The following is a 15,428-nucleotide window of genomic DNA, read 5'->3' as shown; positions in this document are numbered from 1 at the left end:
TGCATGAGTGCTGCCGGCACTGGGGAGCTACAGTTCACTGAGGGAACCATGAATGCCAATATGTACTGTGACATACTGAAGCTGAGCATGATCGCCTCCCTTTGGAGACTGGGCCACAGGGCAGTGTTCCAACATGATAACGACCCCAAACACACCTCCAAGATGACCACTGCCTTGCTAAAGAAGCTGAGGGTAAAGGTGATGGATTGGCCAAGCATGTCTCCAGACCTAAACGCTATTGAGCATCTGTGGGGCATCCTCAAACGGAAGGTGGAGGAGCACAAGGTCTCTAACATCTGGAAGAGGACTCCAGTGGCCACCTGTGAAGCTCTGGTGAACTCCATGCCCAAAAGGGTTAAGGCAGTGCTGGAAAATAATGGTGGCCACACAAAATATTGACACTTTGGGCCCAATTTGGACATTTTCACTTAGGGGTGTACTCACTTTTGTGGCCAGCGGTTTAGACATTAATGGCTGTTTGTTGAGTTATTTTGAGGGGACAGCAAATTTACACTGTTATACAAGCTGTACACTCACTACTTTACATTGTAGCAAAGTGTCATTTCTTCAGTGTTGTCACATGAAAAGATATAAAAATATTTACAAAAATGTGAGGGGTGTACTCACTTCTGTGAGATACTGTATATCTGTAGGAACGGAAGAGCAAAGAGAAAAGTGCTGCTCAGATATCGCTAAATCTGTACCACACAAATGCAATGCTAAGCAGTCTGAAGCTGGAGATTTTTTATTTGTGTATTAAACAAGATGTATTAAGCTTCCACAGAAGAACTGTAAAATATTCTGATACTCTCTTTTTCCCTCTCTTGAATATATACTGTATATATATATATAAACCTTTGACAACTGTTAAGACGAGCACAGTTTTAGATTGTACAAACTGAAAGCAATATATGTTTGGCACAAAAATAACAGATTGCAACAATACAGGCGAGTAGAAATTCCCAGAGAGTTCAAACCCTGCACTTGCACCACAGTTTGACTGATTAAACCAAGACAGGTCAAGGTTAGTTTAATATGGATTAGTCTGGACCTAAAAAAAAAAAATATTAGAAATGTACACTGTCATACAGGATCTAGAGTACTGCGGGCCTGAGTTGATGTTTGGTGTAGCTAAGTGTGATTGTACTGTATCTGACAATTCAAATCATCTGTCTGTATAAATGGTATAGGTACTGTAATCTGCATTCATTGTTTTGGTTGTATACTGTGGCATTGCTAAGGAACAAATACGACACACATAAAAACAAAACTGACAAAAATTAATGTTTCACATTGCATAATTCCTATATGAATTAACAGGTAAAAATTAACAATAAATGGCTTTCTTAGACACAAATACACCTTCGCTGCAGAACAAACCTAAACCAGCCCCTTTAAAGCATTTGCAAGGAGTGAAAGTGCTTGATTTGCATTTCTCAGCGTAAAAATAATCGTCAGACTCATCTCCGCGATAAGGATCACTTCTTTGAAGTTCCCACTAATGATTAAAGAGCTGCCAAAAAAAAAAAAGAATGGCCGTTTTTAAAATTACAAGTGCAAGTGGGTATAAAAGTACAATCAGCTATGAAGAAGAAGAAGTGCCAGATGTCTGGTGCGGACGAGTCAAAACAAGGAAAGAAGCTTTAAAAAAAAAAGAAAAAAAAAAGGCACATATTTTCCTTTTTTCTGTATATATGTAACTCTGTTAATGACATGAGTCGTTTTAAAACTGAAGATATATGGTGTCATACAAAACGTATATTTCATTTCAAACCAAGCTGAAGCCATTATCTCTGTACATATTATTGAAATTATTATTTCAAACCGTTATCATCTGAAGTTAAAAAGTATGATACTGACTATATAATCAGCGCATAATCTGCGCATACTGAACTGCGTAAGTGCTGCATCGTGTGCAACTCTACATACTGTATGTAGTAAGTGACCTTGGACTATTAGCTTTCTTCTACTAATAATAGTTGATGCTGGGAGTCAAACACCTGAGACGACATGTATGGGATAATCTATCCATGAGATTCGTGGTTATGTCATTTCAACAGTTCAGCCGTTTGTTAGCTTTTTACAACCTCTAATTACCCGTCTCTTCCTCCGACTGTACTGTAGTCAATCATGGAGTTGTGTGCTGGGTTGCATACAGTCCTCTCTCTCTCACACGCCTCGCCCCCCTCTGCTGTCCCGATGGAGTGGGAGTGAGGGGACGAGGTGGACGTTTAAGGCATCGTGTCCTGCTGCTGGGAGCAGCTTCACTTCTGGTGAAACAGCAGCGATTTGACACTCCCAGCTTTGAATTTTGGTAACTGGTTGCTGATGATCTCCGCCAGCATTTCGGGAAACTCCACGCTGAGGGATTTATTCACAAAGGTGTAGAAACAGAAGTTCAGGAGTCCACCCACCATCTGAGGAGACACAGAGGGCTTAGAGATGTGAAAGAGCGTTTGTGATGCACTTTACTTTCGCGTGAATCCCAATTGTATCGGGTAAGACAAGGTTAGGCTAGGATATTCATATCATTTTTTCTATGCACACATAGTCTCAGTTTGATCAAAAGTGGAGGAGGTTCATACATTTTGAACGAGGACTGTGAAGGGGACATTTCTTTCTAATTTGATTCAGCAAAGATGCATTCAATTGATCAAAGTGACTTTTTAAGATTTTTGTATTGTTACAAAAAAAAACTATGTTTCAAATAAACGATGCTCTTTTAAATCGTGTATTCATTAAATATGAAGCAGCATAAATGTCTTCAACATTGATGTTTATGGAGCAGCAAATCAGCATACTAGAATTATTTTCCTTAAAATGTAAAGTGCTTTATAAATAAAATTTATTATTATTATTATTTCTGAAGGATCATGTGACACTGAAGACTGGAGTAATGATGCAGAAAATTCAGGAATAAATTACATTTTAAAATATTTTGCAATAGTAAACAGTTATTTTTAAACATAATATTTCACAGTATTTATGTGTTTGATCAAATAAATGCAGCCTTGTTGAGCATAAGAGACTCCTTACAAAACATTTAAAAAATCTTACCGACCCCAAACTTTTGTAAGATATAAGTGTATTTTCTCATCAGACTAACATGCACCGATAAATAAAAGGTACATTAAAAAATCGGACCAGTTGTGTCTTTAAACTAAAATGATAATTTATGCAATACAAAGACAAACCATAGACATTGGCTCTGTTCCAAATCCTTGTGAGTTGCCTCAGTAGGCAGCATCATTCATAAGCACACTCCTGAGGTGAAAGCTGTTCTAAAAAGCTGGCTTACAATATGAAACCTAGTTTAGGCAAAAAGGCATTGTTTGCTTCAATGTTCAATGTTAAATGTTATAATTTAATGAACAGTTTTGTGGGTAACGCATTACAAGTAATGCAAGTTACGTAATCAGATTACTTTTTACAAGTAACTCGTATTACTTTTAAATTGACAATGAAATATCTGAGTTACTTTTTCACATTTATTCACTGACACCTGTCCCCTTGTTTGTGTCAAAGGGCCTTTACAGTTGCCAAAAATATACAAATAACGTAACGCATTAAAAGTAATGTGTTTTTAGTACTTTTTTAGGGAGTAGTGCAATATTGTAATGCATTACTTTTAATAGTAACTTTAATTATTAAAAAAAAGAAAAAATATGTAGCTACTACTGCCACACAAACTCATGTTGGAGTAGATGACAGGTGAAAGCAAGACTCTCTACTCACACCCAGAAAAGTTTGCTATTTTTGTCCACTTTTGTAAAATTACGGTTACTCTTCCTCCTACTTTCTACACTTAGATTTTGAGTGTGATTCACAGGCCATACAAGTTAAAGAGAAAGTTGAAAATAGCTAAAGATGAATTTGACTGATGGTTCATTATTCTTATGGCCGCAATAATCATGTAGTGAACATCTGGGAATAGTTGCATAAACTGCTTAGACTAGTCTTAAATGTTAGCCATCTCAATTTTTCTGCAAGACTAGTCAGTCATAACTTTTCAAAATCAGCAACATAAAAATGTATATTTGTCTAATTTGAATCCAAAAAGGCTGATTACCACTTAAGTAGTAGTTCTTGTAACTAGTTAGTCTTTACATAGTGACAGTTTATGCAACAGGCCCCTGATATGATGACCCTAGTGCCGTGTGTTTTTATGCTTACTAGAGTATTGCATCATTAGCTAAGCGACATGCAAAACTCTACTGGGTTCAACTGTTGATTTGAGTCTCCCGAGCGATATATTAGTATGACAATATGACATTATGAAAATTCAAATCTCAAGTTAGGATGTGGCCTTAGCAGGAGCAACTCACAAGGGTTTGGAGCAAAGCCACGGTTTTAAAAAAGCATTATTTAGGATAAAATTCATTACGTCGTGCATGGAGTCCAGTAGCTTAGTTAGCTGATAGAATCGTTGCCAGTTCTTGCTGGAGTTCTCCTCTCTCTTCACAATGGCTTTGCCCAGTTCTTTAATGTAAGACATCCGTAGCTCCTCAAACACTGATTGGCTCTTCAAACCATCCTTCGGCACTGACAAAGCACAAAAACACACAAAGGTTTTGTTACGGTCCTCTGTAAAATGAAGTCAAAAACTATGTCTTCTGGATTCTCAGGGAACCTGAAACCGTTTGGATCAAGCATTAATGGCTTCTAAAGAAGTCACCTGTGCTCAGGAGCAGAAGGACTTTCATGCACAGGTACTCCTCGTTGGACACTTGCAGTCTCACAAACTCATTGGAGATCTTCAGCATCTGTTCACACTGATCAGTCATGTAGGGCAACCTCATCCTTTCTCTGCAGACAGACACACAAGACTCTAATTTAGGCTTTTATTGGCAGTTAAAGGAATAGTTCTCCAAAAAATTGAAATTTAGTCCATCCAAGATGGAGATGAGTTTGTTTGTTGATTGGAAGAGATTTGGAGAAATTAGAATTGCATCACTTTCTCACCAAAGGATCCTCTGCAGTGAATGGGTGCCGTCAGAACGAAGTATAGGAAGTCTTATTATAGACTGGTATTTTATTCAAAAGCAACGGTTTAAAGTTAAAAACATCTTAATGATGGACTGTTTTTTTTTACAAACAAACAGCTTTTGGTTTTTCAAGATGTTAACTGATGGACTGGAGTGGTGTGGATTATTGTGGTGTTTTTATCAGCTGTTTGGACTATCATTCTGACGGCACCCATTCACTGCAGAGGATCCATTGCGGAGCAAGTGATGCAATGCTACATTTCTCCAAATCTGATGAAGAAACAAACTCATCTACATCTTGGATGGCCTGAGGGTGAGGACATTTTCAATAGACGATAACATTTTGTTTATAATGAGCGCACTTCCCATTAAAGCTGGGTGTATTTTGATTGAGTTTTTATTGTTCATCAGCTAGAAAGAAATCATTCTGTACGTGATTCCAACGATAGTTGTGGTGTAACCTATTCGCATAGAATTAGAACTAATATTCCACACTTTATAGCTATTATTTTCATTATAGTTTCCATGGTGTGAACACATCTTTAAACCGCCATAGAGATTATTAAAGCAAATGGCCTGTTTAATGAGAGACATACTCATTGATGACCAGGTCTGGTGCGAAACACAGCATGTTTCCATTGCACTGCTGGTATGACCTCCAACCGAGTCCGAAGGACATGAGGAACAGCCAGGAACACTGCAGGAGGGTCATCTGATCATCCAGGTGAAGGTTCCGGAACCCTAAAAAGAGCAAAACAGGGGTTTTAGTGCATGCTGCGGTTGAAGATTTTCCACACGGCTTTTTAAAGACGTCTCAAGTAGAGATGTAACGATTTACTCAACTCACTATGCCATATGATTTTCTTGAATTGTAATTTGATTTAATAGGGGTGGGGGGGAAAAATCGATACAGCATAGTATACTGTATCGATACACGGACGCCAAGTTTCGATCTTTTATTATACTATTTGGTAGAATAATAAAATACATTTCTTTACAGCCCACTAGATGGTGGTTTTGAGTTTTTTTCTGGTGAGGTCAGCTGGGTCACCTTCTGCATGCAGTAAGTTAATAAAATAAAGATGGTGGAAAGTTATCAGGAAAGCGCCATTCACGTTTAAATCGGATGTAAGAATAAATTTTTATTTATTTTAAATTTAACAGTAATTTACTTCCAAATGCCCCAATTGCTGAAGGGTCTGCAGCACAACTTTTTTGTACAAGTTCAAGTTGCATTGTTCAAAATATCTGTAGTAGCACAGCAGTGCATACCTGTTTACATTTAATTAAGGTGGACTAGATTAGACCGCAATACAAAATTTAGTTTTCCAGGTGCGTACAACATTGATGACAGGTTTTCATGAAAGAAGATTGGTCAGTTTGTCTGCTTGACAATCCCATTTTGCACTGCAGCAATAAAACTGAAGTGAGATAAACAAACTGAGAAATGTTTCTTTTTAGTTAAAACAGATGTTGTCAATGTTTTCCTTTGGGGATATAATTTGAAGTTGGAAAAAGGTAATAAATTACAATATATCGCAGAATATCGCAATATATTTAAAATCACAATAATATTGTATTGTGACACAAGTATCGTGATAATATCGTATCGTGAGGCCTCAGGTGATTCCCACCCCTATGATTTAAGACAAATTATAAATGAGGTGTCCTTTTATTATTTCTCATACAAAATGCTGCACATATCTTTGTGAAATTTAAATGTCAAATAACAAAACTAAATTAAAAATGTAAAACAAATCCCAAATCAAATAAATAAATAATACAAATAAAAGAAAAAAACTAAGACTTGGCCTGTGCTCTTTCCATGCAGGCAATTCACTGCATTTCTATTACGATCCAAACTAAGAGCAGTTTTTGATTTAAATTAGATTGTACAATTTCAAAACTTGAAGGAAAAACAGAATGTTCCAACTTTAGCTTTGTGAAACTATACTACATCTGCACAAAACAAAAACAGCAGATGGGCTGAATGAGAATGTAGATTCACTCTCTGACAGCAGGTGGCACTTGTGGAACAGCAGCTGTAAACAAAGCAGCTGCGCTTATGAACACTACATTTATATGCATCGCACAGAGGCAAGATGAAAAGAAAATACCATCTAAACTTTTCTGAAGACGGTTCCACTCAGAGACACATTCATATAAACCCCCAAGATTTGTTTAAAGTGCCCCTATTATGGATTTTTGAAAATTACCTTTCACGCAGTGTGTAACTAAGTGAATGAAAACATCCGGCAAAGTTTTAAATCTGAAAGTGCACCGTGTATAAAGTTATTGTCTCTCAAAAGAAGGAGTCGACTCTGAATCATTGAAACTAGTCGTTTTTAAAACGAATCCCAAGCCGTTTCATGTTGACGTCAACATGAAACATTAGCATATCGCCCGCCCACTTGTTGGTCTTTTCGCGTTGGTCTGAATGAAAATGCAAATTCATTCTTTGCCACTAGGTGCCGCTTTTGGAGCAGTAAAATAGCGGTTTCCCCGGTACCGGCTGTAAACAAAGCAGCACTGCGCTCACAAACGCTGCTTTATCAGGCATTACAGGCGAGATGAAATGAAAATGAGACCAATCACCGCAGATTAGTGTCACGCAAAGGAGGGGTTTAGAAAAATGAATAGTTGAGCGAATCGTTTGGGAGTTGTTGAGCAAGTAAGGTAAAAATAAATGCATATTATAAGACAACGAAAGTGATTTTTGATCTTGCATGCATGTCAACCTGTTGTTGGGGACTCATAAAACCAAAATATGAACCTTTCATTACCCATAATAGTGGCACTTACACATCTCAACTGACTTGAATCGTCACATATTTTCAACCGGCTCAGGGTGCATCGTTACATTCCTATTCTCAAGTCGTACCTGGCAGAGCTTTGGCCCATTTGACCGCAGAGATGACCTGCCGGCCGCCCAGCCGGTTCAGAGTGGTCATGAGGCGGGTGGAGGTGTCAGGGATGGTGCTGTCGTATCCGGCGTAGATGGTGTCCGGCTCGATGGCCTTTAGCAGTGACAGCATGGTGGGCACCACCTGAGGCATGGGTTTGGGCACCAATGCCTGGACTTCGAGCAGCGGAGGAAGACTGCGCTCTGGAATCGACGGCTGCTGGATTACCTTGCCAGTTTGACGGCCCCTCTTGGTTTTACGGGCTGAGTGTTGAATAAGGAAAGTTTACGACAGTCAGATTTCAAACTTTATGCATTTCCTGTGATTTAAGTTTTATTTATACATCTAAAATGACATTTGGGGACACACTGGTGTAATTATGTAACAAGTGCAACATTTCGTGTTACCCTCTAGGTTCATGCCTGCCATGAGGCATTTGCGGTAACGACAGGCAGGGCAGTTCTTCCGGCGGATTTTGTCAATGATGCAATCGTTCCGTCCAGCGCACAGGTAATTGTGTTGCCCTACGAGAATCAAGAATAGTGTGGATTAGACAGGAGTCTGTCTTAGGAGTCCCTCATCATGCACAGCTATCAAACACTGTACTGAACCCCACTGCATTGCTTTTAATTGCTTCTTTTTTTTTTACACGCAGAGCCGTAGTTCGTACTGCTCAAATATATGCACTTAAAATACACACTGATTAGCTGTAAACTCTAATTGACGTCATCTGTCTGCATTAGTGATGTTATCAGAATACATTTCCTCTGTCAGCCAGAGATGCATTTCAACACCCACAGGATAAAAAGCGTTTTGACTGACGAATGACTCATAGTACGAGTTGTCTGAAATAGACATGCAGCGAGAAAGTAAAAACACGCTAGAAGGATGTGTCTCTAACTCTACGTAATCAGGTCAAGAAAGACAGAGGTAAATAATCACATAATCACATCACTAATTTGTCTCCATCACCTGCCTTTCTGTGAAAAAGAAGCTTGCTTAATCGTACTGAATGTGCACTTAAAGCCATTTTTTTAAAGGTACGTGTAGATAATATAATATTAATTAAATAAAAGGCCACTTAACTGTACTTAAAAGTGTACAAAGAATGTTTCATGGCTGTTTCTTAACACACTTAAGTACAATTTGCAATAAAGTTAAATGAAAAGTTTTAAAGTACATTTTAAATCATTATGTTTTAATATTTTGCCATGCTTTAAAGTACATTTTTAATGTGTTGACAAACATACAGTACTAAAGCACATTCAACATAATTAGAATTTTAACTGCAGTGTGTTCATTACTAATTAGTTACATTTGAAGTTAATATATTTATATTGTATAATATATATAATGTATTAAACTGACTTTATCACAACAAATGTGTAATATATTTTCAATAGAAATTACATTAGAATATATCATAATTTACCATAAATGCACGTCAGCAGTACATTTTAACCATATTTCAAGGATACTATTCTAAAATTACATATAAATATGCACTAGGGTCGTTCCGTGTCAAATCAACCAAATCGCAGAAACTTTACAGGCTCAAAGTTTTGGAAAGATAAACATGTATAGTGATGGAAGCCAAAATATTAAAAGTCATGAATGTACATTTACTGAGCAATCCACTATTTTGTAGAGGTCGTTCAAAATGACCTTTTTTACCTGAAATTCATAGCCAAATCACAGGGGGGTAAATATGCCTTTAGAAAGATGGCAGCATCATGTTTTTTTACACAGAGATTGGTAGGTCTGTAACTAAAATCTATTAAGCAATCCCTGTTGCATTATATGCCAATGGTGACCATTCAAAAAGGGAGAAAAAGCACTTTTCAAGTTTTTTCTCCAAAGTTTGCATGTCTGTAACTCAAGAAATATTAAAGATATCTTAATGCCCTTTTAGATTTTGGGTCTTAACAAACTTTCCTTTTGGCATCTTTATTTTTAAGGCCATGGTATGGTATGGTTCGGTTAAGTTCCAGAGATACTGGGATCTAAATATGGCTCCAGGAGTAAATTGTCAAATTGTACACATTTCCAGTGGCCAAAAACCAAATGTGGATCACTATTCATACAAGAACAAATAACGTTGAAACTAGAAATGTGTCTTGTCTCCCTCTTTCAAAACAATTGCATAGCACAGACCTTGTCTGCAAGCCGACTTTTTTGACTTTTTCCAAAGTTTGCATGCCTGTAACTCAAGAAGTATTAAAGATATCTCAATATGATTTTAGATTCTAGTTCTTAATAAACTATAATTAACCATATAATAAACCATATACCCAGAGATATGGGGATCTCAAGACAGCTGCATGTTCAGATCGTTGAATATTACCAATTTTCAGCAGATTACTCAGTAAATATGAATTCATGACATTTAATACTTATGAGATTCTTTCACCAAAAAAAATATTAAAATCAACAATTTGCACCGGGGACCTCTGGTGTTTCAAAAAAGGCAAAGCACAGTAAATACAGTAAAGGCCATGGATATAAAACAGAATATAGGTGTCAGGACTTCCTCACCTTCAACTGCTCTCTTAAAGAAGACTTTACAGCTTCCGCAGGTGAGGACTCCATAATGGCAGCCTGAAGCTTCATCGGAGCACACAAGACAGCTCTTGTGTGTGCCGGACTTCCCAGCAGCTGAGGATGTGGCAGTGCTGCCTTCAAGTCTGAAAACACACAAAACACAGGGATATGTGTATATTAATGAACAGGAATAATGAATTAATACTGTTCAGCAGGAACGGCAAGAACTAACCATCAGCACACATTCTCTTATATCTTTTTACTAACATGGTAAAATAAGTAATGCAATGATTACACATCATGAGAATGAGGATGTGAGACTGGCCACCAGGGGGCGACGGCTGAACGTAGCCTAAACGTTTAGCACCGCTCCACCTCCACACTTTTGCAATGCCTACACATGCATTCAGCGTGAGAGAAAGACTATGAGTAGAGAATATGAGTAGGGTCACAGTGTAGTAGATGCATGCAAATCCATCAAGTGAAGCAGAGCGAAAAGGAGGAGAGGACAGTTGCATATCCTCTTCAGACAGCATGAACGTGTTATCCTCTATTAACAGATAACCAAGCAGCTGTACCATCCATGGGATTTTCGGCGTAAATTTTAAATTCAGCGTGTGTAGAAAACAAAACAGGCTATAAGTTCATGGAAACACAGCTATGGTTCAACTGGTAGAGATTTTTCTGTATCATTTAGAGATGATATCGGCCGATTTTCCTCATGATCGGTCGGTCAGTCTCACTTCTATCCGATTCCGAGACGATCCGTTTTGTTACCAGCAGCACAGGCAATAACATCAGCCGTGCATTCTCGCTCTCTTCTCTCCGACGACCCCTTCTCTCTCACACATGTCTCATTCGCTCTGGTTAAATAGCGCTTGTATTGCGCATTATTTTAGTCATTCCTGCAGGTTTCGTGCTTACACCAAAAGCACGCGCACCAGAACTGATCAATATTAGTGGAGCGCACACAAGCCGCGATCAGTCTCAAACAGCTTGTGAGCCACAAATACCAAAATGAGTGGCTAACTGCGCTAAAACGTTCAAATACATACAAAATTATGTCAAAATGCCCGTCTTGGCGAGTATCCAGTTAAACACAGTCAGTTTTGGAACGTTAAATAGTTGAGAAAGAGAACGCATGTTGTGTAACAGTATATTGGGCCCGTGGATAAACTCTTAAAGGGACCGCAGTCCAATATTCCTGCTGCTGTCTGTCATGTTAATCAAAGAACAAAAGACAAAGAAAACCACTTTCTGCTATTGACTGAATACATTTTATAACTTTAATGGTAAGCATTAATCTGCATTTAATTTGCACAATGAAGACTACAGAAATGAAAGTAATCAAATGTAAAATAACACTGGATGTGTTATTTTACATTTGATTACTTTCATTTCTGTAGTATTTCTTACCTGAATAAAACCTTACTTAACCTGAAAAACTTAATTTCATAGCTCTCTTTATTCTATTGCATTTATTTGTGCTGTTGTTTGCAATTTTTTTTATTTGTTCTTATTTTATTACTGACTTTTTACTTGTGATTTTTTTATGAAAGTAAAACTTTGCGTTGAAGAAAAGTAGATTTTTGTTTGTATATGCTGTCAATTATAGTTCTTAGAAAGTAAATCGGAATCGGCAAATATCCGTATCGGCAGATCACACTAACAAAAAAAATCAGAAATCGGAATCGGCAAAAATCCGTATCGGCAGATCACACTAACAAAAAAAATCGGAAATCGGAATAAATCCGTATCGGCAGATCACACTAACAAAAAAATCGGAAATCGGAATCGGCAAAATTCGGTATCGGCAGATCACACTAACAAAAAAAATCAGAAATCGGAAATTGGAAAAAATCCATATTGGCAGATCACAATAACAAAAAAATCGGAAATCGGAATAAATTCGTATCGGCAGATCACACTAACAAAAAATCGGAAATTGAAATTGGCAAAAATCAGTATCGGCAGATCACACTAACAAAAAATCGGAAAATCGGAAAAAATCCGTATCGGCAGATCACACTGGAAATCGGAATCGGCCAAGAAAACTGCAATCGGTGCATCTCTAATAACATTGGTACAAAAGTAAATCCATTTGGAGGACTATCAGCAGTCAGTACTGCTTTACTGTATCCACATGCGAGGGAAACAAAGAAACATGGCGTGACCTGAAAATACAGAGTGAGACGTGTTGCAAACAAGTCTAAACATGGCAGGTCTTGTTAGGCAAAAAACGAACATCACAGTTTGCAAGATCCAATTGATTTGCGTTTAATATTAGTTTTATCTAGTGTTTTGACTCGCATGTTACGAAATGCAAAGTTGTTTTTGCTCAGATGCCTGATTTATTGCTTTCTTATCAATACTCTTATCTTTTGGTTTGCGTCCATCAAGTTCCAAATAAAAAATGTAATGAGATAACTGTCATTTGTGTTATTTTATTGATATGACTAGATATCCTACATGGGTATGCAATGTATAAAAGTACACACTCATCTACTGCTTATCGTCACGGCATGCATTTTATTGCACTTTTAAACAAAAACAAATATATATATTTTTTTTTTTTTATTAAGACCTGTAAAAGAAGCAACTTGTGCATGCACGCATGAAGTTTTAATAGCATCGTGTCATACCTTGCAAGCTCAACCTGATCTCTATCACCTAGAAAACATTTTAATAATAGTTTTAGTCATAATTGTCTGTTCCTTGGCTTTTCAACTGTTTGCCCGCCGGCCAAATGTGGCCCTGAGATTACAAAAGCCCTGTGTCAAACACCACCACCTGTGCCACCTGTGACTGGCAAATGGCAAATGATGGGAGGATGTAGGACTAGGGCTGCAACTAGGGCTAGGTGATATGGCCAAAAAAATGATCATGATCATTTTTTTCATATCAGTCGATATCGATAATTATCAAGATAAATGACAAATCTTTATTTCTTTCAAGTTTAAAGGCAGATGTTTGCTCCAAAATGAAAGTAGAAGAAACCAGACCATTACATTTTCCTTAACAAAATAAATTAGTTTTAGAGATGACTTTTAGAGATGAGTGAGTGAGTGAGTGCGTGAGAGAGATTCGTGCAGAAATCAAAATAAATGAGCGCAACAGCACACACAGAAACTTACAGATGCATACTGCGGTAGTAAAAAAAAAATTATAATATATGATTTAGGAACGCAACATTGCACGACCAAAATGTTTCAACACGATTGCAATGTGATTCTATACAACAGTAGTTCAATAAACAAGAAGTTAAAATTAAGTGGCTTACATTTTAGACACAATATTGACTGTTTTTGCTCAATTTCGCTGATGACAATAGTTCCAATCAAAGCCACATCAGAACTGTTTTGTGTCTCCGAGTCCGAGCAACACAGCATTTCGTTACTGAATGAGTCCACGTTTTTGAACGAATCAAGCGAGTCAATGATTCAGTAACGCATTCATAAAGACATTACAATACATCATAAAGATTTGTTTCTGAATGAATTAGCCGTTTGAATTAATCTGTTTAAAGGGGTCATATGATGCCTTTTTAAAGATCATTATTTTGTGTATTTGGTGTAACAGAATATGTTGACATGCTTTAATGTTCAAAAAAATGATTTAGGAACGCAACATTGCACGACCAAAATGTTTCAACACGATTGCAATGTGATTCTATACAACAGTAGTTCAATAAACAAGAAGTTAAAATTAAGTGGCTTACATTTTAGACACAATATTGACTGTTTTTGCTCAATTTCGCTGATGACAATAGTTCCATTCAAAGCCACATCAGAACTGTTTTGTGTCTCCGAGTCCGAGCAACACAGCATTTCGTTACTGAATGACTCCACGTTTTTGAACGAATCAAGCGAGTCAATGATTCAGTAACGCATTCATAAAGACATTACAATACATCATAAAGATTGGTTTCTGAATGAATTAGCCGTTTGAATGAATGAGAAAGGAAAACTTGAAATCGCATCAAATGACCGCTTTAATGAAGGACTAAATGACGCACTCATTCAAACTGTCATTTGACGCCACCTACTGGTTTGGTTTCATATTTAAAACTATAATTTCTTTTTTTCGAACATTTCTTATTTGTATGTTTAAAAAAATATTTAAAACATTAATCTTATAAAATTCTTCATGTATTCGAAAATTTTGTAGTGTAAATGCATTTATGGCACCTCAGCTTCATCAAACAGTCTGTGTAAATACATCTAATGTCAGCTTCTGTGTTTCCTGCAGTGGAAAGATGGAGTTTGGTGATACTGATTTCATTTGAATGGTAACAGCTCTGCAGTTTCTTATTATTCTAACTGAATTAATAACTGAATTTAATTAATAAACAATGCAAGAATTTGATGTGAAAGGTGACACATTTAATAAGGTCATTGAGAAAGGTAGATAAATAAACGTGACCTAACTTACTGTAAGTTAGCTGTTGCACCAATTGAAGGTGCAAACATATCCACATCGCTACGATCAGATGCTTCCTTAACTGCTGTTTTCTCACAGCTGGCATTTTTGATTTGTGTTTATTTTGTTATTGAGTATTACATACTCATCTAAACGCTACTCTCAGCTTCGTCAGAACGTTCGCTAACAGTAAAGCATATATTGAAAAAGAACTTCGCCGTCAATAGGCCACATAGCAGCATTTTTGGTTTATAGTTTTGTAAAACTTCCCTACATGGGTTCGTCTCCATTTGCACGTCTCAAAAGTGTCTTCTTCTATTGGTTTGCAGCTCAGGAGGGCTGGATAGCAGTCTTGCTCTACAGCACCACACTGGTCAAGCCGCGCTACCCTTACATTATGAGCCTTACATATCAGATCAAACGACTATTAGAAAACAATATTACTTGTCGACAATTTTTTATGTTGATTTAGTTGATAATGTCAACAAATCATTTCAGTCCTAGAAGCTACATTAGATTGCTGCAGGAAAAAAACACTTTAATATTTATAAAAGGTATGACATTTTGATTAAAATTGATT

General features: G+C 37.1%; 1 protein-coding gene across 1 annotated transcript; it reads right to left on the bottom strand.

The window, feature by feature from the left end:
• Positions 1-619: 619 nt before the first annotated feature.
• LOC107554687 (glucocorticoid receptor) lies at positions 620-14,898 on the bottom strand. Its single transcript, XM_016237272.1, has 8 exons — positions 14,861-14,898; positions 10,424-10,572; positions 8,296-8,412; positions 7,867-8,151; positions 5,582-5,726; positions 4,676-4,806; positions 4,385-4,542; positions 620-2,417 (listed from the first exon to the last, which is right to left on the bottom strand). The coding sequence occupies exons 1-8, from the start codon at positions 14,896-14,898 to the stop codon at positions 2,265-2,267; spliced, it is 1,176 nt and encodes a 391-aa protein (XP_016092758.1). The 3' UTR covers positions 620-2,264.
• Between the last annotated feature and the right edge of the window lie 530 nt (positions 14,899-15,428).

Source organism: Sinocyclocheilus grahami, unplaced genomic scaffold, assembly GCF_001515645.1.
Source record: "Sinocyclocheilus grahami isolate Dianchi unplaced genomic scaffold, SAMN03320097.WGS_v1.1 scaffold510.1, whole genome shotgun sequence".
NCBI classification, from domain to species: domain Eukaryota; kingdom Metazoa; phylum Chordata; class Actinopteri; order Cypriniformes; family Cyprinidae; genus Sinocyclocheilus; species Sinocyclocheilus grahami.
Note: the sequence above shows the minus strand (reverse complement) of the source record. Positions and strands in the feature narration are given on the sequence as shown.

What these genes read in the sequence shown, in the direction of transcription:
- LOC107554687 (XM_016237272.1), bottom strand. Translation starts at nt 14,898, where the DNA reads ATGTTTGCACCTTCAATTGGTGCAACAGCTAACTTACA. An exon ending in ATGGGCCAAAGCTCTGCCAG is followed by an intron (nt 5,727 to 7,866) that starts GTACGACTTGAG and finishes TGCTCTTTTTAG; the next exon opens with GGTTCCGGAACCTTCACCTG. An exon ending in TACTGGACTCCATGCACGAC is followed by an intron (nt 2,418 to 4,384) that starts GTAATGAATTTT and finishes GTGTCTCCTCAG; the next exon opens with ATGGTGGGTGGACTCCTGAA.